Source organism: Salmo salar, chromosome 14 (assembly GCF_965601325.2).
Source record: "Salmo salar chromosome 14, fSalSal1, whole genome shotgun sequence".
In the NCBI taxonomy this organism is placed as follows: Eukaryota; Metazoa; Chordata; class Actinopteri; order Salmoniformes; family Salmonidae; genus Salmo; species Salmo salar.
Genome location: NC_138304.1, coordinates 80,917,890 through 80,945,849, shown reverse-complemented (window position 1 = coordinate 80,945,849; position 27,960 = coordinate 80,917,890). Strand labels below are relative to the sequence as shown.

Sequence of the window (27,960 nt, the reverse complement as noted above, 5' to 3'; positions counted from 1 at the left end):
ACCACGACTATTACACAGCATTACATTATTTATCTGCCACTAACATACCCTTGACACCCTGCTCTCCCTTACGCCTTGCCCCAGCTGACCCTGCTCCTGGAATTACTACCGCACCACCGCTGCTGACGCCGCACCTGTTACCCTATTTGTAAAGGCGATGCTCCTCACATTAACGTCTTGGCTCACGCACATGCACACACACACGCACACTCACAAACACACACACACAAACACACGTGCGCACACACACACACACACCCTCCTACACCATTTTCACACTTTCACTATTGGATTCCTAACGTCACAGTGCCCTAGTAGAGGAGGATGTGTGGAGGGAGGGTTAGATCGAAATAGAGGTAGTGAAGGAGTTATAAACTGAAGGTTCAGAGCCGTTGACGTAGTCGTTGACGCTCCTCACATTTCCCCAGAAATGAATGTAGTTAGATAAAAATGCGCAGTGTAGTAAGAAGGTGTCATCCCCCTCCCAGCTGGGTTGAAGACAATTGGAAATCTTTAGATGCACAACAGAGGGTTGTGCAGTATATAACACACAGCACACAATTACGCATGCACACACACATACACTCTGACAGGTGGAAGGGCAGTGAAGTTCCATTTCCTATTCTCTCTGCCTCTCTTTCTCTTTCACCCGTCTCAAACAGAGTGTCCGGAAGTTCTCTCCTCTGTCCCCCTTTTCTCAAGTGCGTCCCTCTCTGTCATGGATTCATTGGATTCTTTGACCCAGTGCCAGATTGTGCCCCGTAGCTGCCCTGCTTGGGGTGTCATGGGGTTGGTGGGAGAAGGAGGCTGGGCCTGGCGGTGCTTCAGGGACCATGTGTGTCACCAGCCCCCCCACACACTCTGTCTGTTCAGGCCCATTGTCTCTCTGCCACTCCCTCTGTCACCCCTCATGGGATAGAAACAGCAGGCAAACAAGTCCCCATGCTGTTGTTATAGGTCACAGCCACTGTCATTGCTATTGTTGTCTTGTTGTTTCTGGACCATGCTAGGGGGTCTGTGGCCCAGGGAATGGGTAAACAAAGATGGCACCCTATAGATAGCGCACCCCTTCTGACCAGAGCTCTATGAGCCCTGATTAAAAGTAGTGCACTAAATAGGGAATAGGGTGCCATTTGGGATGGTAGACTGGCTGGTACCACACACCCCTGTTGTTCTGAAGCAGGCAGTCTGAGTCAGCTCGGACTCTCACATATACTGATCTAGTAAACCAATGTTTTTATACCAGAGATCTGTTTCTTTAAATGTCAAATACGGTGTTTGATTATGTAGAAAACATTTCAACATTTACTTTGTATTGCATATTCTGTTACACAGTATATGACATTCAACCACTCTCACGGCAATCCTCAATTTTGCACAGAAAATAAAGAGTAACATTGTCATATCTCTGCCCTGATATTATCCCCCCTAGCTGTTCACTAAGTAAGCACGGAGTTTGTTTTGAATTCCATAGCTATGCTGAATGGCCGTGGGCACTGGCCTGGGGTTCGTTCTTTTATGGGGCCTCCTCATGTGTTTGTTTCCTCCTTGGGCTTTCATTGGTCAAGCCTTATCACTGATGATTTGTAGGCGGCTGTCCATAGTGGATGTGACAAGGATTAGGACGATATGCTCGTAAATGCCTGATGGACGAAAGAACGGCGTGTTTCCATGTGTGTGTTTCTGTGTCTGTGTGTGTGTGTGTTATGCTCGTAAAGGTTTGATGGACTGATAGAACAGCGGGTGTTTTCTCCTCCTCGTCCTCAGCCGGAGATGCTTATTATACTGATTGATGACTATTGTTTTCAATTACCAACAGCTTTATTTGCGAGAAGCCGTCACCATTAAACTGCAGCTATGCAGGATGTGAATTAAGATCCTGGGTTACAAACGTCTTTCAATTATATCTGCCTGAGTGATGGGTTTTGTGTGTGTGTTTGGTGGAGTGATGACTTTTGAATGAGTAACAGCTTTTGAATAAGTAGGCAGTGCGTGCCTCTAAAAGACTAAGGAGCACAAATGAACATGAAGTAATGCCTGTTTTGTTTTCCCTTTTTTGAACAATGCTGGCCAAGACCATTGGCTGAGGCTGAAGCTTTGTGTCTGAGGAGGTAAATCAGATCTGAGCAAGGTTGTTTTGGAAAGCCCATTGGATGCTTTGTGTTTGTGGCGACCAATCAGAGCTGAAGGAGGACATTTTTTGAAAAGCGCACATGCAGCCTTTTGTTGTTTCTCGTTGGGCCGTTTGGCCGTTGGGCCGTTTGGCTGCTCTCTCAAGATGATTTGATACATTGAGATCAGACTGGTGCCCCCCATTCACCCCATTCATTCAGTGACAGATTCAAAATGTAAGCCACCCTGTTTTAATCCATCAGTGTGCCATGTGTTCTGGCGTAGGATTAAAGAGATATTGTTTTGTTGGCATACCCTCCTTTAGAGAAGAGAACACTAAGGCTTATAGGGCAAGTAGTGTGTGCCCCCTACTGCCCAAAACATGTAACTTACCCAACATGTATTACTTGTTGCTAGAGACATTTAAGACAAGTTACAGGTTTGGATCTGATTCATATTATTGTGGTGAAGATGTAGGCTACAGATTCACACTTACTATATGATATAATGTCAAGTTGAATCACTCTGGTTCAGACTACTTGACCCCTAAGCCTAGCCCCCTATTCAACCTCTCTACCCTCTCGCCCACTTGGCTTCTTCCACATGTTGCTACATTACAGCCTTATTCAAAAATTAATTAAATAAAATAATATCTTCATCAGTCTACACAATACCCCATAACAACAATGCGAAAACAGATTTTTTGAAATTTTAGCAAATGTATACAAAAGTAAAAACAGAAATACCTTATTTACATAATATTCAGACCCTTTGCTGTGAGCCTTGAAATTGAGCTCAGAAATTGAGCTCCTGTTTCCATTCATCATCCCTGAGATGTTTCCAGAACTTCATTTGAGTTCACCTGTGGTAAATTGAATTGATTAGACATGATTTGGAAAGGCACACACCTGTCTATATACGGTCCCACAGTTGACAGTTCAAGTCAGAGCAAAAACCAAGTCATGAGGTCGAAGGAATTCTCCGTAGAGCTCCTAGACAGGATTGTGTCGAGGCACAGATCTGAGGAAGGGTACCAAAACATTTCTGCAGAATTGAAGGTCTGCAAGAACACAGTGGTCTCCATCATTCTTAAATGGAAGAAGTTTGGAACCACCAAGACTCTTCCTAGAGCTGGCCGCCTGGCCAAACTGAGCAATCGGCGGAGAAGGGCTTTGGTCAGGGAGTTGACCAAGAACTCAATGGTCACACTGACAGAGCTCCAGAGTTCCTCTGTGGAGATGGGAGAACCTTCCAGAAGGACAACCATCTCTGCAGCACTCCACCAATCAGACCTTTATGGTAGAGTGGCCAGATGGAAGCCACTCCTCAGTAAAAGGCACATGACAACCTGCTTGGAGTTTGCCAAAAGGCACCTAAAGGACTCTCAGACCATGAGAAACAAGATTCTCTGGTCTCATGAAACCAAGATTGAACTCTTTGGCCTCTTTGGAGATCCTTGATGAAAACCTGCTCCAGAGCATTCAGGACCTCAGACTGGGGGTGAAGGTTCACCTTCCGTCAGGACAACGACCCTATGCACACAGCCAAGACAACGCAGGAGTGGCTTCGGGACAAGTCTCTGAATGTCCTTGAGTGGCCCAGCCAGAGCCCGGACTTGAACCCGATCGAACATCTCTGAAGAGACATGGAAATAGCTGTGCAGCAGCACTCCCCATCCAACCTGACAGAGATGAGAGGATCTGCAGAGAAGAATGGGAGAAACTCCCCAAATACAGGTGTGCCAAGCGTGTAGCGTCATACCCAAGAAGACTCAGTGCTGTAATCGCTGCCAAAGGTGCTTCGGCAAAGTACTGAGTAAAGGGTCTGAATACTTATCTAAATGTGATATTTACTTTTTTTACATACAGTTGAAGTCGGAAGTTTACATACACCTTAGCCAAATACATTTATACTCAGTTGTTCACAATTCATGACATTTAATCCTAGTAAAAATTCCCTGTCTTAGGTCAGTTAGGATCACCACTTTATTTTAAGAATGTGAAATGTCAGAATAATAGTTGAGAGAATTATTTATTTCAGCTTTTATTTCTTTCATCACATTCCCAGTGGGTCAGAAGTTTACATATACTCAATTAGTATTTGGTAGCATTGCCTTTAAATTGTTTAACTTGGGTCAAACGTTTCGGGTAGCCTTCCACAAGCTTCCCACAGTAAGTTGGGTGAATTTTGGCCCATTCCTCCTGACAAAGCTGGTGTAACTGAGTCAGGTTTGTAGGCCTCCTTGTTCGTACATGCTTTTTCAGTTCTGCACACAAATGTTCTGTGGGATTGAGGTCAGGGCAGTTGTGATGGCCACTCCAATACCTTGACTTTGTTGTCCTTAAGCCATTTTGCCACAACTTTGGAAGTATGCTTGGGGTCATTGTCCATTTGGAAGACCCATTTGCGATCAAGCTTTAACTTCCTGACTGATGTCTTGAGATGTTGCTTCAATATATCCACATAATTTTCCATCCTCATGATGCCATCTATTTTGTGAAGGTCACCAGACCCTCCTGCAGCAAAGCACCCCCACAACATGATACTGCCACCCCTGTTCTTCACGGTTGGGATGGTGTTCTTCAGCTTGCAAGCCTCCCCCTTTTTCCTCCAAATATAACGATGGCCATTATGGCCAAACAGTTCTATTTTTGTTTCATCAGACCAGAGGACATTTCTCCAAAAAGTATGATCTTTGTCCCCATGGGCAGTTGCAAACCGTAGTCTGGCTTTTTCATGGCGGTTCTGAAGCAGTGGCTTTTTCCTTGGTGAGTTGCCATTCAGGTTATGTCGATTATAGGACTCGTTTTGCTGTGGATATAGCTACTTTTGTACCTGTTTCCTCCAGCATCTTCACAAGGTCCTTTGCTGTTATTCTGGGATTGATTTGCACTTTTCACACCACAGTACATTCATCTCTAGGAAACAGAGCACGTCTCCTTCCTGAGCGGTATGACGGCTGCGTGTTCCCATGGTGTTTATACTTGCGTACTATTGTTTGTACAGATGAACGTGGTACCTTCAGGCGTTCGGAAATTGCTCCCAAGGATGAACCAGACTTGCGGAGGTCTACAAATTTTTTTCTGAGGTCTTGGCTGATTTCTTTTGATTTTCCCATGATGTCAAGCAAAGAGGCACTGAGTTTGAAGGTAGTCCTTGAAATACATCCACAGGTACACCTCCAATTGACTCAAATGTTGTCAATTAGCCTATCAGAAGCTTCTAAAGCCATGACCTCGTTATCTGGAATTTTCGAAGCTGTTTAAAGGCACAGTCAACTTAGTGGATGTTAAGCTATGGCCCACTGGAATTGTGATACAATGAATTATAAGTTAAATAATCTGTCTGTAAGCAATTGTTGGAAAAATTACTTGTGTCATGCACAAAGTAGATGTCCTAACCGACTTGTCAAAACTATAGTTTCTTAACAAGAAATTTGCAGGGTGGTTTAAAAACAAGTTTTAATGACTCCAACCTAAGTGTTTGTAAACTTCCGACTTCAACTGTATATATAAATTTGCCAAAAAATCTAAAAACCTGTTTTTGCTTTACCATTATGGTGTATTGTATGTAGATTGATTTGGAAAAAATAAAAATTAAATCAATTTTAGAATAAGGCTGTAGCATAACAAAATGTGGAAAAACTCAAATGGTCTGAATACTTTCCGAATGCACTGTATGTAGGGCCAGGTTGTGAACATGTCTCTGGCCAGGGCCTTTCTCTCCTCTCTGCCTGAAGGTGATCTGCATGCAACTCAGCTCTCTCTGCAACTCCCTACTCTCCTCCAGATGCACTTACGCCGCTGACACTCAGCAGGGCTGTAACTGATACTGTCTTATCACACCGACTGGATGTTGGGGGAGGAGGGGAGGTAGGGGAGCACTGGGCCCTGGTCCACACTGGCAGACCTCATACCTGGGCTGGGTATCAACTGCACTGCAGTGCCGCTGAGAGCCAGTGATAGTCAGTGATAGTCCAAGAGAGGGAGAGAGAAACACAGACTGAGAAACGAAGAAACATAGAAAATAGTTCAATGCTGTTCCATACTGTTATTTTCTCCTCTCAGGATGTTTTTATTAACCAGCCTCAGGTTAATCTACCTGGGAACACATGCTCATGTTGCAGAGCCACCCTCTTCCCACCCAACACACTCCTTACAGGGCATGGTTAGTGTCTTCATCCTTCCTTCCTTCCTTCCTTCCTTCCTTCCTTCCTTCCTTCCTTCCTTCCTTCCTTCCTTCCTTCCTTCCTTCCTCCTCCTTCCTTCCTTCCTTCCTTCCTCCGTGTCTCCTCTCCACAAAGACCTGATGTCTGAGGTATTTCTGTATCTCCGCTGTGGTGATAGAAAAACAAACTCATTTAAGAGAATGTCTTATTCGCCTGTTTCTAGATCCTTGTTACAGTACAGTACAAGCTGAGCCAGCCAGCCACCCTACCACCCTACCACCCAGTCAGCCAGCCATTCAGTGTGCTGACAACCCTATACCCTCTCCAACCCCTCCCCCTGTCTGCCAAAGCATCTCCATACTGTATAACACTCCTCTCCTTCCCAGTTCTTTCTTTCTTTCTTTCTTTCTTTCTTTCTTTCTTTCTTTCTTTCTTTCTTTCTTTCTTTCTTTCTTTCTTTCTTTCTTTCTTTCTTTCTTTCTTTCTTTCTTTCTTTCTTTCTTTCTTTCTTTCTTTCAACGTGTGTGATCTACTATTTGTTTCATCTTAGTGCCTCGCAGGCTTCTCTTTTCTGTCTCTCCGTGTTCCTCACCTCCTCTCGTCTTTTCTAAAACAGGGCACGTGGCTCCCTTCCTCTCCATGGTGGGACATGCTGCTGTAACAGGTGGCTTAGCAGTGAACTTTGAGGGAGATCGAGGATTCCTTAAGACATTAACAAAGTCATTTACAGTTGGGGAAGGGAGGCAGGCCAAATGTAGTCAGAGAGAAAAGGAGACAGGTTGAGTGTGGGTGTGTGTTTACAGTGCTGCTACAGGGAAAGGGGATACCTAGTCAGTTGTACAACTGTCTTCCACATTTAACCCAGCCCCTCTGAATCAGAGAGGTGCGGGGGGCTGCCTTAATCAACATCCACGTCATCGGCGCCCAAGGAGCAGTTGTTGTTTGGAGTTAACTGCCTTGCTCAAGGGCAGAACAGCAGATTTTTCCACCTTACCGGCTTGGGGATTCAAACCAGCAACCTTTTGGTTACTGGCCCAACGCTCTTAAACGCTAGGCTACCTGCCGCCCCACTATAACAATGACAGTTCAGGTCTTGCATACAGTGACTAGCTGTGATGTTGACTCCTCTACCAGCAAAAGAGGCTGTCATTCATTATACAGTGTCAATATCAAGTCAATCCCTTCAAGCTTAGTAATAATTCAATTTTTTTTGTAACCGAGTCTCGGTCGTCTGTTTAGATCCCGTCCCTCACCTTGGGAATCGCGTTAGCTCCCAACCCAAGAGCCAGACGGACTCTGATTGTTTGTGTACGGAAGTTAGCTGTATGTGTGTGTGTTTGTGTGGCTAGAGTCTCTCTATGTTGCATTCATGAGCAGCTGGTGTTGGTTAGCCCATTTCCCATTTGCACAGTGTAAGCACTGTGTCACTTTGTAAATGGCAGAATCTGCATCGGTGCCTTTCGGCCTCAGTGAACACAACACAGCACAGCCCTGCGAGCTCAGTGCCCTGCCAACCAGCTCTAAAGATCACACATTACAGCAGCACACACACTCTCGGACAAACAGCAAGGCAAATCTGCATGTTCCCAATTGACCACCGCAACCGCCCTTCAAATATCATCTGAGTTGAGAGTAGCCTGAGGTTACAGTATTAAAAAAATAAAACACAAACAAATGAAACCGCAAAACACAAAAACAGTCGGGATTGAACATTTCAGGATGACCTTCTCCGAATGCCCCCAATCAGCAGTGGAAATAGACTAACACACACACAAACATAATAATAAGAATAAAGGCTGATTGGACACACACCGACACCAAGTTGATTAACAGACACGTTGCCTGGCAGACTGCAAGACTCTTATTTAACCTCTATTGATGAAACAGAAAATAGCAGAAAAATAACAGAAAGCCATTGATAGAATACTGTGATTAAAATGCATGGTGTTTGGCTGTGAACGATGGTGTTGTCTGGCTTCAGAATAAGCCTGGCTGAGTTATACAAAACATTATTGATGGGAGCGGAGCCAGAAAGCTTAAAAAATGGTGGAGGAGAGAAATATAAAGATAAAGGCAACGAACGTCGAGGCTCTCGCTATCTTACTTGCTCTATCTCTCTCTCAATTCAATTCAATTCAAAGGGCTTTATTGACCATGGGAAACATATGTTTACATTGCCAAATAAAAGTGAAATAGATAACAAATAAAAGTGAAATAAACAATCAAAAATCTCTCTCAAAATCTCTGCCTCTCTCACCATCTCTACCTCTCTCACCATCTCTAACTCTCTCACCATCTCTACCTCTCTCACCATTCTCTAACTCTCTCACCATCTCTACCTCTCTCCACCATCTCTACCTCTCTCACCATCTCTAACCTCTCTCACCATCTCTACCTCTCTCACCATCTCTAACTCTCTCACCATCTCTACCTCTCTCACCATCACTCTTCCTTTTCCCCCTTCTTCCTCTCCCTATATATCTCCCCTCCCCTTCCTCCTGGTGTGTGTGATAAAAGCAGTGAGACCTGAGACTCTGGGTCCCACCCTATATGCTATATCTGACGTTCTGATAGGAATGCAGGAAGTCGGAGCTGTGCCCTAATCTCTTAATGTGTGTGTGTGTGTGTGTGTGTTCCCTCATCTTTGGCAGGGCTAGCCAGGGTTACAGGGGAGCCTTATCTGCCTTTATGGATTGATGGAGAATATTTCAGCAGCTCCGGATATTTTTAAACCAAGTTAAAGAGTCTATGCGTGTGTGTACTTGCCTCTCTGTGTGTGTGTACTTTCCTCTCTGTGTGTGTGTACTTGCCTCTCTCTGTGTGTGTACTTTCCTCTCTGTGTGTGTGTACTTGCCTCTTTGTGTGTGTCTCACTCCTCAAGGATGGACAGGAAAGGTTATCAGAAGCTGTTTTATTTCTAATTAATGCATTTATAAAATGGACTGACTCAATCACGCTCAGGTGAAGGATGGCAATTTGGTATGTTTAGCAGACACAGTATTAACCCATGTCTTTAGACTCACTTTGAGCTTTAGCTTCCATTTTCTCTTGAAGTATATTCACCTTCTGAAAAAGATGTCCCAGACAGTTCATCATATCAGCTCTTGATGAAAAAATAATATGATTCAGTTATTTGTTTTTAGTGGATTATGGCCTCCATATTCGGAAGTCCCTCATTTGTCAGTTGAGTTTCGTCTGATAAAGAATGGGTTTCCTAATCTGATTGCTGCAGTTTCCTAAGTCACCACTAGGTGGCTGCAACTGTGAGATAAGCGTATATCTGCCTCAGTGAGTGTAATAATGTTTTGCATAGATAGATTAGAACAAATCTTAATTTGATTTCCATACAGGCTCCAGGGCCTGTCAGAATTAGCTAGACATATTTTAATCTTCACTCGTTCTCTCTCCCTGCCTTCCAGCACTGTTCAACAACTAGAAGCTTCCTATTTTCAGAGGAAGAATTGTGTAAGATTGGGTTACAGTTGGTAAACAAGACAATGCGTTACCATTGCTATGCCAGGGTCAATTCAATTCCAGCTAATGTCTTTGTTGTCTATCTATTGGTCACAGCACTCATCTCATACCCTACCCAATACAGCTTTCTCCCTCTCACACATAGGCCTGTTACCTGGTCTCAAATCTCAAACTAGAAATGGAGAAGTAGTTAAGTTGCGTGCTGATCTTGCGAGAAAAGCAATTTAGCCTCGTGGCCCCAAGAGCCTCCAGGAGTCTCCACACATCAGAGGCATGGTGACAGTGAGGGCGCAGGGGCCGGTAGGGGCCAAGTCGATGCCTGCTCTGGTCCAACTCTGGATGTAGGTGAGATTCTAAGGGAAGCGAGGGGAAAATCAATGTTTTCTGAGAATACTGCCTGCCAGTCCCCCCGAGGAGGAGAAGCTGCTAGTAGGAATTTAGTGAAGGCTTGATGGTTCTGTCTGGGCTGGGTTCAGGGTCGAGGTCAGGGAAGATGGGATAGGAGAGGATGAGAAAAGAGACCGGAGGGATGTTTTGTCCAGGCAGGGATCAGGAAAGAGAAGAGCGAGGAAAGGGATGTAGGGATGTTTTGGACAGTAAAGGGGACTCAAGGTTTTGAGACTGTACGAGGTTTTTAATTAAACACTGAGCAGCCCTGTGCTGTGACCTGGCTGATGTAGGTCTTGGTTGGTCTGGGAAATCCCAACTTTTGATGCGAACGACTGAACTTTCTTCAGTTTTTTCCTTGTTCTGTCTGTGAGCAAGCAAAGCAATCCGACAAGACCAGGGTTTCATTGAACCAGCACCACCTGTTTGTCTGTGTTACCTTCTATTGTGTTTTTTTGGTGTGTGTTTTGTTTTTCTCTGATTTGGGCAAAGTAGCATTGCAAAATTCCCAGGTTTTCCAGAAATCATGGTTGGAAGATTCCCGAAATCAGGAGAAAATAAGCAGGAAATCCTGAATCCATTGCATTTTCAGGAAAGTTACTGGAATTGTGCAACCCGAGGGCAAGGGGATGAGGAATTGCAATGAGGAGAGGCAGCCTGTCTGAAAGGCATGTTGAGGTCACAGTGCTGAAGCTGTAGAGACATGCTATAGGTCACATGCTGTACTACCTCCTTATGAAGGCAGCCAGCGCCAGCCTGAGGTCAGGGACAGAGAGCGATAAGGTCCCCAAGGAGCTGTAGTATCTTAATCACTCTACCTGCTGAGGAAAGAGGGAAGAGGAGGAGGAGAAGAAAGGAGGGAGGGGAGCTCTCACTTCCAGGAAGATCACCGGGATTTGGGCCTGAGCCCATCGCTCTTTGTGTGTGTGTGTGTGTGTGTGTGTGTGTGTGTGTGTGTGTGTGTGTGTGTGTGTGTGTGTGTGTGTGTGTGTGTGTGTGTGTGCGTGTGCGTGGGCGTGCGTGCGTAATCACTGGTGTTCAAAGTACTCCCTAGATTGCCATTACAGCCTAATAACAGTGTCAGTGTGATTAATGGCAGTAGAAGTGGCAGGGCACTGAGTCCTTGATTACACACTCATTCAAGTACATCACCCATCCTGTCCTGCCCTTCCATAGAGAATACACTACAGCTGTGTCTTTAAAGCACTTAGAAGATTGCTTCGGTAACAAATTCCAGTACTGTGACCCATTGATCATTATTAGAAGATTAGAATGGTTACAATGATACTCTTTTGGGATTCCCTCATGAACACTGCCCCCAATCTGGTGTGATCAACATGGACATCTCCCTATCACTCATTCTCTCTTTCTTTGACTCATTCTGTTTCTCTCTCTCGCTCTCGCTCTCGCTCATCCATTGAGGTGTGTGGACAGCTGTGAAGGCAAATCTCCCTCTGTTTGTCGGGTTGTCTGTTTGACACCTGTGTCATGGCCAGGCGACAGGCTACAACCTTGAGTGCCGAGGGGATGAGAGAGAGAATCAGAAGGGGAGGGATGAGAGGCTCTGTGAACCTCAGTCTCTAAATGAAATTCTGTCTGTCTTCTCCCTGTCTGTCCATAAAGCAGAGCTTTGAACAGGGGATATCTGAGGCCTTGTGGCAGACAAAGAAACCCTTATACGGTCTGAGAGAGAGGTAGAGAGAGGTAGAGAGAGGTAGAGAGAGGTAGAGGGGGGGCCACAGGAGGCTGCTGAGGGGAGGACGGCTCATAATCATGAGTGAATGGAATGGAATCAAACACATGGAAACGATGTGTTCTAAACCATTCCATTGATTCCATTCCATCTGTTACTATGAGCCCGTCCTCCACAATAAAGGTGCCACCAGCTGCCTGTGGTAGAGACAGAGGTAGAGCAGAGAAACGCTTTCCCTCAAATCATGGAGATTTCCCTAAAGTTCCGTCTCTGTTGACAGGAATTGCATTATAACCATCTGACCCTGTCTCCTCCCTGCTGTCCCCCAGGGTCGTTCATGATGGTGAACTCGTCCCAGCATGCCGCGGGGCAGCGGGCCCACCTCCTCCTCCGTTCGCTGAGTGAGAATGACACGCACTGCATCCAGTTCAGCTACTTCCTGTACAGCCGCGACGGCCACTCCCCCGGGGACCTGCAGCTCTACATCCGGGTCAACGGGGGGCCGCGGGGAAGCGCCGTCTGGAACGTCTCCGGTTCACATGGACGCCAGTGGCACCAGGTGGAGCTAGCCGTCAGCACATTCTGGCCCAGCGAATACCAGGTGAGCGCTAATGATACATATGTGTTAACACATACATTATGCTAATTCTTTGTCTAAAGCTATGTCGTTGGCACTTTCTGGCCCAGCAAGTGCTAGGGGAGAGACAATGCTATGCTAATGCTACATCGACAGTAAAATGGATCTATAACCAGGTGAAGGTTAGGGTGAGTGGCACCAGATGGAGCTAGCTGTTAGCACCTTCTGGACCAGTGATTACCAGGTGAGTGCTAACTAATGGTTGGTTGGTTGATTGATTGATTACACATACAGTACCAGTCAAAAGTTTGGACACACCTACTCATTCCAGGGTTTTTGTTTATTTTTACTATCTTCTACATTGTAGAATAATAGTGAAGACATCAAAACTATGAAATAACACATATGGAATCATGTAGTAACCAAAAAAGTGTTAAACAAATCAAAATATATTTTATATTTGAGATTCTTCAAAGTAGCCACCCTTTGCCTTAATGACAGCTTTGCACACTCTTGGCATTCTCTCAACCAGCTTCATGAGGTAGAAAAACCCTTGAATGAGTAGGTACTGTATGTTCTATTCTAGCACTGATTAAACTGCAGCTGCGGGCCGCAAACTATGCCAGAGACGGGCCGCTATTGGTTCACCATAGTATGCTTGCTAGCTGGGAATCATCAAGCCCTTAATTCGTTTAATCTATTGTGCTTGTGCTCCTGGAATAGAGCAAATATGTGCAAATGACCAGTTGGTCCCAGAGGAGTGGGTAGGGAAACACTGCTGCACTATTTCATAGTGACAACATGGGAGTATAAATGTACTATATTAGAGTATGTGTTTTATGTTTACATATATGTATGGCTTAATTTCCCCCAGTGCAGCAGAGTCATAAATATCTCTTTGTTCTGCCCTGGGTTTAGTTGATGGTGTTGTTATGGCTAGTGTGTGTGTGTGTGTGTGTGTGTGTGTGTGTGTGTGTGTGTGTGTGGTGGGCTGTTTGGAAGCAGCCTCATTAAATCCTATGATTTATACCTCTAGCTGTCTCTCATTCGCCCTCCTCCAAAACGCCCTTAACGAGAAGCCAATAGCTGTGTGTGTCTGTGTGTGGGTTTCTCTCTGTGTGTGTGTGTGTGTGTGTGTGTGTGTGTGTGTGTGTGTGTGTGTGTGTGTGTGTGTGTGTGTGTGTGTGTGTGTGTGTGTGTGTGTGTGTGTTTCTGTGTATGCCTGTGCGTCTGTTCTGTGTGCATGTTTTCTCTCCCTTTGAAATCAATGGCAGCGGTAAAGGATTGTGGGAGTGAGTGTGGCTCAGCTGAACAGTCAATTGACCTCAATTCCGTGTGACCCTCAATAGAGGAGTGTTTGCCTCCATAACCTTGGTCTGCTCTCAGAGTTCTGAGCCTGGTCCCAGACACATCTCAATAAATCAACACATCCTAAATGAGATTAGGCCCGGTGTGGATCAGTGTTGTGTGGTAGTATCCTCAGCTTCCAGGCCAACAACACAACCCCATAGTGATTAAGAGTTAATGCTTTTCTTCCTCTCTTGTGCAGCAACATCAAAAGGTTCTCTTGCCCCCCCCCCCCCCCCCCCCCCCCCCTCCCGCCACAGTCTCCCACCTTTTTCACACGGTGGAAGAGGGTGTGTGTGTGTGTGTTACCATTTGAAGGGAAAGCGGATATGGGACACAGGGGCGTTGGGATCCAATATCCAATCAGACCAAGCCTTGCCTGGCCTGGTGGTTAGGTGAAAGTAGAGCTGTGTTTGTTGCGTCTGTCTGAAATTAGAAATGCATTAGCGGTATAATTTACCACCCTGATAATGTGTGTGTATGCTGAAGCAGCCTGGGTGTTATGTGTTATATAAGTGGAAATGAAGACGTGTGGGTGGGTGTGACGTCTTAAGTCTTCCCCCCAGGTAAACAGACAGACACGGGGCAGATTGCTTTGTTGGTCCCATAGAGCAGTAAGAGGTTCTGCTGCAAGTAATGAAGCAGGTAAAAGACTGAGAGGATGACCGGTGCAGGGTTTTAATCCTGCCCTGCAGTGATGCGTCTCTCTGACTGTACTGTGAAGGGGCAGTCTCACTGCCTCCCATGTTCTTCCTCCCCTTCCCCCTCTCCTTTTCACCCCCTTATTCCTCTCCCCTTCTCTGCCATGATCTATCTTCTACTCTTTCCCCCTCTCCCTCTGTCCTCCTCTCCCTTTCTCTCTCTGTCACGGCTCAAAGTGCTAGTGAAGGCCCCAGAGGGCTCACTCATCCAATCCCCCAGATAAGGATCACTGTCCAGCAGTCCCAGCCAACAGATCGGCCCCACGGGACCCTGACGAACAGCCAGGAACAGACAGACAGAGAAGAGAGAAAAAAGAGACCAGAGAGACCAGAGAGAGAAGAAGAGAGAAAGGGACTGCTTCACATGGGCCTTAAAAGAAAGAGGGAGAGAGAGAGAGATAGGTGAGGGAGAGCGAGAGAGATGGAGATCAGGTTTCCCTGAGAAGCCCCCAGGGGCCAGCAGGAGACAGCCTGGAGGAGAAAGATGGACTACGTGCTCTGTAGTTGGAGATTGATCAGAGACTGAGCTAGCTATAGCCCCCCCAAAGCAATCACAAAGAGCAGAGCAGTCAGTGAAGTGCCATTACCATTCATTGTCTCTGCCTCAAGTAATAGTAGACTATTCAGATGTGTCTTGTCGGCTAGAGTGTAGGTGAGAAGCTTGCTACTTTGGTATCAGTGGCAGGTGAACAGTCCCAGTCTTTTGATATCTTAAAGAGGGAGAGTTGAGGTGATTGAGTTTAATAGGAGAAGTAGCTGCAAACACTATCTGAATATTCTATGAAGCTCTTAAGACGTTCTCCTCGTTTTGTGAAATCCTGCTTAGGAACGAAGTTAATAGACGTAGCACTAAAGACTAAAGAGAGACAAAGACAGAGTGATCACAGCGGCCCTCAGACTTAAGTGTGTCTCTCCTCAGTCTCTATCTCTCTCTCCATATCTCCCTAACAATCTCTCTGTCTCTCTCTCTCCACATGTGTCTCTCTGTCTCTCTCTCTCCTCTCCCCACCTCTCTCTTGTGCTCTCTTCCCTCTATCTGTCTCTCTCCACATCTCTCCAACTAGCTCTGTCTGTTTCACTCTGTCTCTCTCTCTCCTCTCCCCATGTCTCTCTTGGGCTATCTCTCGTCTGTCTCTCTCTCTCTAGTGTAAACACAACTAGAAAGTCTGAGAAACTGAAGATGGAACTTTATCTTAGCAGTTTGTGTATACAGGGCTGAGGGAACAGGCTGTAGCCTAGAGAGTGTACTTGAAAGTGTGTATATACTAGGTGGCACAGAGTCTACACACTAGTGTACTTGACAGTGTGTGTATAGAGGGCACAGATTGTAGCCTAGCTAGTGTAATTGTAGCAGGGTATATTCTGTGGTGCAGCGAGTAGAGCACCTGTCTCTGCACAGCTGGAACATTGTATTTACCTCTCCTTCAGCTGCTCTCTCTCTCTCTCTCACTCTCTCTCTCTCTCTCTCTCTCTCTCTCTCTCTCTCTCTGCCTCTCTCTCTCTGCCTCTCTCTCTATGCCTCTCTCTCTCTCTCTCTCTCTCTCTCTCTGCCTCTCTCTCTCTGCCTCTCTCTCTATGCCTCTCTCTCTATGCCTCTGTCTCTCCCTCTCTCTATGCCCCTCTCTCTCTGTGCCTCTCTCTCTCTCAATTTAATTCAAAGGAGTTTATTGGCATGAGAAACATGTTTACATTGCCAAAGCAAATGGAATAGACAATAAACAAAAGGGAAATAAACAAGGGAAACATTAGTGAACATTAAACTCACAAAAGTTTTAAAAGAATAGACATTTCAAATGTTTTATTATTGGCTATGTACACTGTTATAACAATGTGCAAGTAGTTGAAAAGAAACAGATAAATATAGGTTGTATTTACAATGTTGTTTGTGCTCCTCTGGTTGTCCTTTTCTCATGGCAACGGGTCACAAACTTTTCTGCTGTGATTGCACACTGTGGTATTTTGCCTAACAGATATGGGAGTTTAACAATGTTTGATTTGTTTTACATTTTTTGGTGCGTCTGTGTGATCTGTGGGAAATACAGTATGTCTCTCTAATGTGGTCATACATTTGGCAGGAGGTTAGGAAGTGTACCTTCATTTCCACCTTATTTTGTGGGCAGTGGGCATAGGCAGACCTGGCTCTCGAGAGAAGATATGCTGTGGTGGCCTCTCTCAATAGCAAGGCTATGCTCACTGAGTCTGTACATAGTCAAGCATTTTCTTAATGTGAGGTCAGTAACAGTGGTCAGGTATTCTGCTACTGTGTATTCTCTGTTAGGGCCAGATATCATTACAATTCGCTCTGTTTTCTGGTTGATTCTTTCCAGTGTGTAAAAAAGTTATCTTTTTGCTTTCTCATAATTTGGATAGGTCTGAATGTGTTTCTGTCCTGGGGTTCTGTGAAGTCTGTTTGTGTTTGTGAACAGAGCCCCAGAACCAGCTGGCTGAGGGGACTCTTCTCTAGGTTCATCTCTCCGTAGGTGAGGGCTCTGTGGGGTGTGTTTGTGAACAGAGCCCCAGAACCAGCTGGCTGAGGGGACTCTTCTCTAGGTTCATCTCTCCGTAGGTGAGGGTTTGTGGTGGAATGTGTGGGTATCGCATCCTTTTAGGTAACTGTAGAATTTAACAGCTCTTTTCTGGATGTTAATACTAGCGGGTATAGACCTAATTCTGCTCTGCATGCATTGTTTGGGTTTTGCGTTGTACACATAATATTCTCAATTGGTCTCAATTGGGTGTTTGTCTTTCTGGTTGAATTCTGATTATTCATGGTTCCTGGTGCTATCAGTCCTGGGCAGGCTCAGAGAACAGCCTGGGTTTTAGGAGATGAGGTACAAGGGGATAGAACCAAGCCAGAAAATGGGAGGAGGAAGGAGGAGGACTCATTTTCTCACACTTTCTCTCTTTATTTCATCTAAATAAGTTCAGGGGTAAAAATGTGCTTAACAAGTCACATAATCAGTTGCATGGACTCACTCTGTGTGCAATAGTAGTGTTTAACAGGACTTTTGAATGACTACCTCATCTCTGTACCCCACACATACAATTATCTGTAAGGTCCTTCAGTCAGGCAGTGAATTTCAAACACAGATTCAACCACAAAGACCAGGGAGATTTCCCAATGCCTCGCAAAGAAGGGCACCCATTGGTAGATGGGTATAAAAAAAAACAGACATTGAATATCCCTTTGAGCATGGTGAAGTTATTAAAACTTGTTAGGGCTAGGGTCCTTTTTTCTGAATTTATGCCTGACTGACGTGCCCAAAGTAAACTGCCTTTTACTCAGACCCAGAAGCCAGGATATGCATATAATTGGTACCATTGGATAGAAAACACTTTGAAGTTTGTGGAAATGTTAAAATAATGTATGAGACTATAACACAATAGATATGGTAGGAGAAAATCCAAAGAAAAACCAACCAGAATTTCTTTTTTTTAAGAGCCCATGCTCTTCCAATGGAACGTATAGGGTCATATCCAAATCCAGCTCCCAGATTGCAATTCCTATAGCTTCCACTAGATGTCAACAGTCTTTGTTCAAGGTTTAAGGCTTGTTTCTTCTCAAACGAGGAAGAATTTTGAGTTTTAATCCTGGTTGTTGGAGTTGGAAACCGCGGCGCACGCGACAAGAGGACGCGCACCTGCTAATTTTGCTTTCCTATTGAACATACTTATTTCCGTATGAAATATTATAGTTTAATTACATTTTAGGGTACCTGAGGATTAAAAATAAATGTATTTTGACTTGTTTTAACATAGTTTAGTGGTAGTTTTTTGGATTCCTTTCTCTGCATGATGAACGAGTGGATTACTCAAATCGATGGCGCCAAATAAACAGACTTTTTGGGATATAAAGAATGATTTTATCTAACAAAACGACCATACATGTTGAAGCAACCCTTTGGTTTGCAAATCAGAGGAAGATTTTCAAAAAGTAAGTGAATATTTAATCGCTATTTGTGATTTTATGAAGCCTGTGCAGGTGGAAAAATATGTTGATGTGGGGCGCCGTCCTCAAACAATCTTTCGCTGTAAAGCCTATTGTAAATCGGACAATGCAGTTAGATGAACAATAAATTAAGCTTTTAACCGATATAACACAATTGTATGTACCTAATGTTTAATATCCATAATTAAAATAAAAAATATTTGAATTGTGTGCCCTCCAATTTCACCGGAAGTTGTCGACAGGTGTCCCGCTGGCGGGACGCCTAGCCCTTACTTTGGATGGTGTATCAGTACACCCTGTCACTACAAAGATACAGGCGTCCTTCCTAACTCAGTTGCCAGAGAGGAAGGAATCCGCTCAGGGATTTCACCATGAGGCCCATGGTGACTTTAAAACAGTTTGAGTTGCTGTGATAGGAGAAAACTGAGGATGGATCAACAACATTGTAGTTACTCCACAATACTAAGTTAATTGACAGAGTGAAAAGAAGGAAGCCTGTAAAGAATAGAAATGTTTTAAAACATGCATCCTGTTTGCAACAAGGCACTAAAGTAACACTGGAAAAACGTGGCAAAGCAATGAACTTTTTGTCCTGAATACAAAGTGTTATGTTTGAAACAATTTCAATACAAGTTTGAATACTTTCTGAAGGCACTGTAGTTGTGTGTGTCCATTTCCTCAGCCTACTAGCTGAACGAGGTCCACTGAATCTCAGGTCATAAATTACTGTGTTTTACTGCCACAATGTCAATACCAGTCAATACCATTCTACCCTCATTCCACTTTATTAACCATAACAAATCCATCAACAGAACATTCTGGCAATAACTGTGCAACATGTTCCTGTTTCTCCAATGGTTTCTGAAGCTGTTGAATTAATTAAACCACTTGTGTGGATCAATGGAGTCTGTCCGTGTACAAATTGCAAGCTTTATCATAAGAACACGTGCATAAATAACTCCCATAGCGATGAAAATGAAAACTAGAATCCAGAAATAATAATTACCCAACAAATCCTCTTTATTGTAAACCTTTATCGCCAGCCAGCCAGCCAACAAACAGCCTGACTACCAGCGAGCCAGCCTGTCAGCCAGCCACCAATCCAGCCAGCCAGCTGATTGTATGTATTCCTTTCGAGGACGGGGAAGGGAACAGAGCAGGGATTCAGCATAGAGAAGTGTGTAATTCTGCACCATTGGGTTTTATGAGGTGAACTGAACTGGAGCTGTAGCAGCTAGGGGGAGAGGGAAGCTCATGTTAAAATGTATGAGTGAATTTTCCTTTTTTTCCTTTTATCCCTCTTCTTCCTTCCCCTCGTCCTGCCTCATCCCTCCTCCCGGTATCCGAAGGCAGTGTTTTTGTGATCCGTATTTAGAGTTTGGTGTCTGATATTATTTCTCCCATCTCTCTCTGCTTGGATGATGAAACAGCTCTATAGCCTGAGAGACAGACAGGAGCAGACACAGCACAGAAACACCTCACGAGTTTCAACAAGCCTGGCCTTGATTCTCACATCACTGTTGTTTTTTGTAAGTGTTATATCTACCTTGCTTCTTTCCCCGTTCTCTTTGTAGCTCTGCGTGGTTGCAACAAGAGGAAATAGGTAAATAAAACAGGAAGACTGTCACAACCTAGAACTGATGACGATTCTGTTCCTTTAAACAAATCCACCTTTACTTTGTGTGCAGTGATAGATAGATGTTTCCTTTCTTTGCCTGTGTGGGTATTGGAGATGAGGGTGTTGCAGGTGTGGGTAGTAGAGATGAGGGGGAACTTTGCTATCAAATATTTATGATGCTATCAGGCCTATCGTGACTGCCAATGTCAATGTAGCTTAGCCTACACCATCTCTCCTTACATTTCGCTCCCTCCCTCTTTCTCTCTCACTCTCTCTCTCTCTCTCTCTGTCTCTTTTTCTTTCTCTCTATCTCTGCCCCTCTCTCTGTCACTCTCTTTCCATTTCTCTCTTTCCCCCTCTCTCACTCCCTCTCTATCTCCCCTCTCCCTCTCTGCTCTGAGCAGGGTCTGATACTGATAGCCAGGTAGTGTCAAGGCTCTGTGCAGTGCTGAGCAAGTGAATGGATGGCCGGGTGTGTGTGTGTGTGTGTGTGTGTGTGTGTGTGTGTGTGTGTGTGTGTGTGTGTGTGTGTGTGTGTGTGTGTGTGTGTGTGTGTGTGTGTGTGTGTGTGTGTGTGTGTGTGTGTGTGTGTGTGTGTGTGTTAGGGCTGTCCCCGACCCCCAAAAATATGAGTGGACCAAAAAGTTATTACAGCAAAGACTTAAAAACAGTCGCATTCATTTGTGAATGCAGTTTCCAAAATGGAACGGTTTAGGTCTATTTATTGTTTACGCTAATTATTCAATGGTCGCTTTGCTATTTTATTTTAAAACTAAAATGCTTGAATGCATTTCACATCATGAATGACTCGTATGCTGTGTGATGACATGAACGCAAAAAATTATTTATTGGTAAAGTCACCTTTCTAAGTATTGAAATACAGGCCTAAGTAAGTTATGGTATTAAGACTAAACAGAATGTGCTCTTAGGCCTGCAGCTCTATGGTGGTTATACAAAGCTGTTATATTAAGCCTACTAATGATAATTACATTACTTATTGTTATAATGATGATCATAATAGTAATAACAATAAGAATTTGATCAAGGAAAAAGGAGGGTTATTATTATAAATATAATTTTTCTGACAATTTGGAACAGTGCAAACAACACTAAATAAATGCTAAATAATACCAGAGGTGCTGGTCTAATGAAAAAAAGTGTTATAAAGTGCCTTTATTACAGCATAGCAAATATTAAAAACAGACGAATTTGTGAAATTGTTGTGTGAGGCTTGGTGCTCACGGAATCAGTAGGCTATCAACGAAACACTCAAACAGGCAACAGAAGCAAGATCTGTCTTATTTCTGTAGATATATTGATGATTTATAAAGCCAGGCACATTTAACAGTTAGGCTATTGATTACAGACCTAATTAAGTTGGGGTTTCCTCTCACCTCACTTTTCTTAGACAATAAGGTAAGGGCTGTTTTCTCATCTCTTAACTCTACACTGTGTGCACAATTATTAGGCAAATTGTATTCCTCAGGATTAATTGTATTGTTGAACAAACACAATGCTCTCAGTCAATCCAAAATGTTATTGAACCTCAAACCTGAATGTTTAACAAAGGAAAAGCGAGTTTTGTCCTTCTCAGGGAAATATATGTGTGCAGAATTATTAGGCAACTAAATTACAAAAATTATTTCTCTCAACTCACTTGTTTATTCTCCATTTTTAGAGTAAGTGTAACAGATAAGTAACACAAAATGACAATTATATAAAATTTTTGGCCTTTCAAAAATATTCAGTGACCAATATAGCCAACCTTATTTTCAATAACTGCCATGAGCCTTCCATCCATGGAGTCTGTGAGTTTCTTGATCTGTTCACGATCAATTTTCGCTGAGGCAGCAACCACAGCCTCCCAAATGCTGTTCAAAAAGGTGTATTGTCTTCCATCACTGTAAATCTCATGTTTGAGAAGGGCCCACAAGTTCTCAATAGGATTTAAGTCAGGTGAGGAAGGGGGCCAGGTCATTATTCAGGCATTTTTGAGGCCCTTGCTGGCTAGCCAAGCAGTGGAGTACTTGGATGCATGTGATGGAGCATTGTCCTGCATAAAGATCATGGCCTTCTAGAATGCTGAGGACTTCTTCCTGTACCACTGTTTGACGAAAGAATCTTCCAGAAACTGGCAGTAGGTTTGGGAGTTGAGTTTCAGTCCATCTTCAACCCGAAAAGGTCCAACTACCTCATCCTCAATGATAGCAGCCCATACCAGTACCCCTCCTTCACCTTGCTGGCACCTGACTCAAAGTGGTGCCCTGTGTCCATTACTGATCCAGCCACGGGCCCAACCATTTGGTCCATCAAGAGTCACTTTCATTTCATCTGTCCATAAAACCTTTGAAAAATCTGTCTTCAGGTATTTCTTTGCCTAATCTTGACGCTTCAACTTGTGAATCTTATTCAGTGGTGGTCTTGTTTCAGTCTTCTTGACCTTGGCCATGTCTCTGAGCACTTGACACCTTGTACTTCTGAACACTCCAGGTAGGTTGCAGTTCTGGAATACGGTGGCACTGGAGGATAATGGGTTCCTGGTAGTTTGACGTTTAATTCTTCTCAAGTCTTTTGCAGTTAATTTGCGCCTTTTCTTCCTCATGTGTTTTTTGCGCCCCAGTTGACTATTCGCAACAAAACGTTTGAATGTCCGGTGGTCACACCTCAATAGTTTAGCTATTTAAAGAGTGTTGCATCCGTCTGAAAGGCATTTTACATTTTTGGCTTTTCAGTGTCAGTTAAATTTATTTTTTGGACCATTTTACCTGAGGTAATGAGGCTGCCTAATAATTATGCACACCTTGATATAAGGTGTTATTCACTTTCGCCACACCCTCCCTCATTACACAAATACATATCACCTGAAAATGAGTAAATCCAATAAGCATTCAAGTTTATATGGTTTGGAGTTCGAAAATGTGAATAGAAACAATGATAAGATCAGAATACTCACTTGCCTAATAATTGTGCACGCAGTGTAACAACATGGTCAGGAAAAGGCAGCGATTCAACAGCACATTGTGTTTCAGAGCCGCACACAGCAACCACTATCCAACGCGGGAGAAAGTGCATTTGTTATAAAATATTAGTTTTATTTGTGTTGCACCATTTTCTTACATAATATAACCATATACAATTTCAGTAGCACATACCTTAGAATGATGGACTGTGCCATCCCAACGGCCTCCACAATGGATCAGTCCACTCAGAGGCGTGAATCAGACAGCTGTCTTGTACACCACGATTTTTTAAAACATTGAACAATTTATGCTACTGCTCGACTAAAGAAATCTCGGTCGACCAACAGCCTATGGGGTCAGCCCCAGTGCGTGCTCGTCGGGGTGCGTCAGTGCCTGATGAATGGAGAAGGTAATCGTCCAGACTTCTCTAAGCGCCCACGCATAAGAATGAAGAATACTAATAAATTAGCAGACAGGGAAGCATGGCCTGTGTCCATCTGAGGAGGCCTTGTGCGGTGCTGTTGGTCCGGACCAGGCACTTAGAGCCTGATGTGTTGGTCAACACAGCGACACACTGGGGTTGCTATATAAGGAATAGGGTGCCATTTGGGATGCCCCCAGACTCGTTGAAGTGCATGATATTGGAATCTGACCTATCATAGTCTGCTGGTTTCAGTCATAGCTAACATATTATTGTCTGTGATGAGCTTTTAGGATCATTTGCAGAGCTTTACACTGTGTGGCTGTCAGTGACTTTTCCATTTGGTCCATTGTGACAGGAAAGCTCAATCAAGCCCGGCTAAATGACTTGAAAGTGTAGTGCTATTTGAAGTCTGGAATCTATGAATGCAGTAAACCCCATCTGCATGGACTGCAGTGTTTATGTATTCGTTGTGCCTCTGCGGTAAAATAGTAAACTGTCCCTCAGTAAACGATATGGGTTATTGTGGCAGTAATGATTTTTCAGTGGTCCAGATTCCCTTTGGTTCCCTGTGGGAGGGATCTGGGATTCACTTTGGTTTCTCTGCATGACGCTGGATTCATTTAGATGAGTGAGTAGAGATTTGGGCAGCGCTCAATGACTCCTGTGGGTCCCATGTTCTGTGTGTGTTCTCTGATGAAGAGAGAGAAAGATGTTTGTTTGAAAGAGTGGGAGGGAGAGAGGGAGAGATGACTGTGTGAAACGAGGCTATGCTAAACTATGGATGTTTGAGTAGTGGGATTTGCCACCAGACAGGCCTCCGTGGATTCAAAGACAAGCTGTTTGATTAGGACTTCACTCTCTCTGCCTCCAGTCCTTTCTCTCTCTGTGTTGCGTAATGTGGAATCCTTTCTTCCCTCCTCCTCATCTCTCCATTGTCTGTGCCATTCTCCTCTCATCTCTCAATTGTCTGTCCTGTTCTCCTCTCATCTCTCTGTTGTCTGTCCTCAGGTGGTGTTTGAAGCATCCGTCTCGGCAGAACGGCGAGGCTACATTGCCATTGACGACATCCTGCTGCTCAACTACCCCTGCTGTAAGTAGCTACCCACCACACTACAGCACCAACGTCCCATTGTCCATCAGCCCAGAGAACATCGCCCCAACACACCAACAAACCAAACCCAGCGCACCACTATACCAATCTATCAACTACGCACCGTATCAATGCATCAAGGCACCAAAGTACTAATGTACCAATGTATTTCAGAACAGAGGTAGTGACCTTTTACATAGAAATGGGACAATATGTGTCTGGGCGCTAGGAGGTGGACAGACAGACCAAGTCTCAGGACTGTGATGGGTGCGTGGGTGGACGGACAGACGGACAGACAGAGGCCTGTACAGTAATCAGCGGTGGCGAAGGCACTGCTCTCAAAGCCAGAGACGGTTCTGAGAGGCTTTTGGCATGTGGACACCTGTCTGATTTCCCATGGTTCATCGCCGCACAGTGCCGCTCCTTTTGTCCCGGTCGACCAGACAGCGAGCTGGTGACCTTTATCTTCCTGACTGCTCGGCTAGTCGCTCCGCTCTCCCTGTCACCAAGACGAGCCCATTCTCCCAGAGCTAATATACTGATCCTGGAAACACACACACACACACACACACACACACACACACACACACACACACACACACACACACACACACACACACACACACACACACACACACACACACACACACACACACACACACACACACACACACACACGCGCGCACACACACACACACACACACACTGTTCCAAGAAAACAGCGGGCAGCAGGTGAAGGGCCTCTCGTCGCATGTTGTTTTTCTTCCTCTCCACAAAGGCGTGACGAGAGCAGCAGTAGTCTGACGTCTCTAGCTGGACCATAATAACACATGGTGACGCTCTGAGAGATTTCCCCATTTTAGCTAACCCCCCTCCCTTAGTGTAACCCCCCACCCCCGTCAACCCCCTTCCTTCTCTAAACCTGACTAAATGCCTTTATAGCGGACCCTCTGTCTCTCCCACAGCAGCACTCACAGCAGTCTGACACATCATTGTGTTCCTTTGGGATATTTCCCCAGTAAAACCTCCCTCCTTCAGTGCAGCCCCTCCCTACATACATGCATATGCCTCTACAGGCTACCTGGCCATCATTCTCCTCAGACACTCACCTGCTGTCCCCATAACTATTACCTCTACAGGAAAGCAGGCTTAGTGAATGAATGGAGGTGTTTTCAGTCTGAGAGTCTCTCTTCTCTGGCACTAGAGTCCTGCATCAGGCAACAACAACAAAAAACTGTCGGTGGTCTTGGAGTTAAGAGAGAACTTGGGTAGATACAATGGGGGAATTACACTTAACATGTGGACTGATGATTTTCGAAAAATAGGCATGGTGTGCTTTTGGTTTCTCTCCCTCTAAAAACAGAAATAAATCATTCTAAATAACAAACTGGCTTTATTTACAAATTAGTAACAATGTCTCAACCCATGTTCAAAAATTGCCTTTTTCCCTTTATTCAGATTACAACCGCTCGCTTTCGGTTATTTGAATACGAAATCATCTCCAAAATATCGTTATTTTTTAAACAAGCCATAGAAAGTTGGTTTCAATTTCAGTTTAATCCCCCAGAAAAGACAAAACAAATAACACAACAAATATTGTGGTTAAACTCAAATATACTAATTGATTAAAAAAAACTTTAGCAATTGGAACCTTTATCATGTGGAAGGGGGAAAAAGTAACTTGTCTGTCGGCAATGCGTTGAAGACCAAAATTGGTTAAAGAAAATTGTGATAAATAAAAATGAACAAAAAAAAAAAAAGATATTTCCCATTTTCAGGACCCTGTCTTTCAAAGATAATTCACAAAAATCCAAATAACTTCACAGATCTTCATTGTAAAGGGTTTAAACACTGTTTCCCATGCTTGAAATGAACCATGCAATAAATGAACATGCACCTGTGGAACGGTCATTAAGACACTAACAGCTTACAGACAGTATGCAATTAAGGTCACAGGTATGAAAACTTAGGACACTAAAGGGGCCTTTCTACTGACTCTGAAAAACACCAAAAGAAAGATGCCCAGGATCCCTTTTCATCTGCGTGAACGTGCCTTAGGCATGCCGCAAGGATGCATGAGGACTGCAAATGTGGCCAGGGCAATAAATTGCAATGTCCGTTCTGTGAGACAGCACAACAGGGAGACAGGATGAACAGCTGATCGTCCTCGCAGTGGTAGTCCACGTGTAACAACACCTGCACAGGATTGGTAGATCCGAACATCACACCTGTGGGACAGGTACAGGATGGCAACAACAACTGCCCGAGTTACACCAGGAACGCACAATCCCTCCATCAGTGCTCAGACTGTCCGCAATAGGCTGAGAGAGGCTGCACTCTTAGGGCTTGTAGGCCAGTTGTAAGGCAGGTCCTCACCAGACATCACCGACAACAACGTCCCGGGCACAAACCCACCGTCGCTGGACCAGACAGAACTGGCAAAAAGTGCTCTTCACTGACAAGTCGTGGTTTTGTCTCACCAGGGGTGATGGTTGGATTCCCGTTTATCGTCGAAGGAATGAGCGTTACACTGAGAACTGTACTCTGGAGCGGTATCTATTTGGAGGTGGAGGGTCCGTCATGGTCTGGGGCGGTGTGTCACAGCATCATTGGACTGAGCTTGTTGTCATTGCAGGCAATCTCAACGCTGTGCGTTACAGGGAAATCCTCTTCCCTCATGTGGTACCCTTCCTGCAGGCTCATTCTGACATGACCCTCCAGCATGACAATGCCACCAGCCATACTGCTCATTCTGTGCGTGATTTCCTGCAAGACAGGAATGTCAGTCTTCTGCCATGACCAGCGAAGAGCCCGGATCTCAATCCCATTGAGCACGTCTGGGACCTGTTGGATCGGAGGGTGAGGGCTAGGGCCATTCCCCCCAGAAATGTCCGGGAACTTGCAGGTGCCTTGGTGGAAGAGTGGGGTAACATCGCACAGCAAGAACTGGCAAATCTGGTGCAGTTCATGAGGAGGAGATGCACTGCAGCACTTAATGCAGCTGGTGGCCACACTGTTACTTTTGATTTTGACCCCCCCCTTTGTTCAGGGACACAATATTCCATTTCTGTTAGTCACATGTCTATGGAACTTCTTCAGTTTATGTCTCAGTTGTTGAATCTTGTTATGTTCATACAAATATTTACACATGTTAAGTTTGCTGAAAATAAACGCAGTTGACAGTGAGAGGACGTTTCTTTTTTTGCTGAGTTTATAACCAGTTTCATTTAAGGACCAAAAAATGTACAGCTGTGCCATATAGATTGCAAAAATATTTGGGAAGAAATTTTCGATGTACCGATTCCATGGCACATGGTTTATGAGTTGACACATTCAATTTTCCTTTTATTATAACCTACTGCAGGCCTTAAACCTATGGGTTTAACCTTCTGAATTAATGATTATATTGAAGATAGAAGCCACCTCTTAATGAGTTCCATTCTGTTATCCAACGATTATT

At 44.4% G+C, this 27,960-nt stretch overlaps 1 protein-coding gene across 8 annotated transcripts in view; it reads left to right on the top strand.

The window, feature by feature from the left end:
* LOC106570261 (receptor-type tyrosine-protein phosphatase U) overlaps positions 1–27,960 on the top strand; it is a 326,028-nt gene that overhangs the window by 158,414 nt on the left and 139,654 nt on the right. For all 8 annotated transcript variants that reach the window (XM_014142386.3, XM_014142381.3, XM_014142384.3 and 5 more), the window contains exons 3-4: positions 12,164–12,435; positions 24,419–24,500. In XM_014142386.3, the coding sequence (XP_013997861.1) occupies positions 12,164–12,435; positions 24,419–24,500 (354 nt within the window). The remainder of the gene's footprint in view (positions 1–12,163; positions 12,436–24,418; positions 24,501–27,960) is intronic.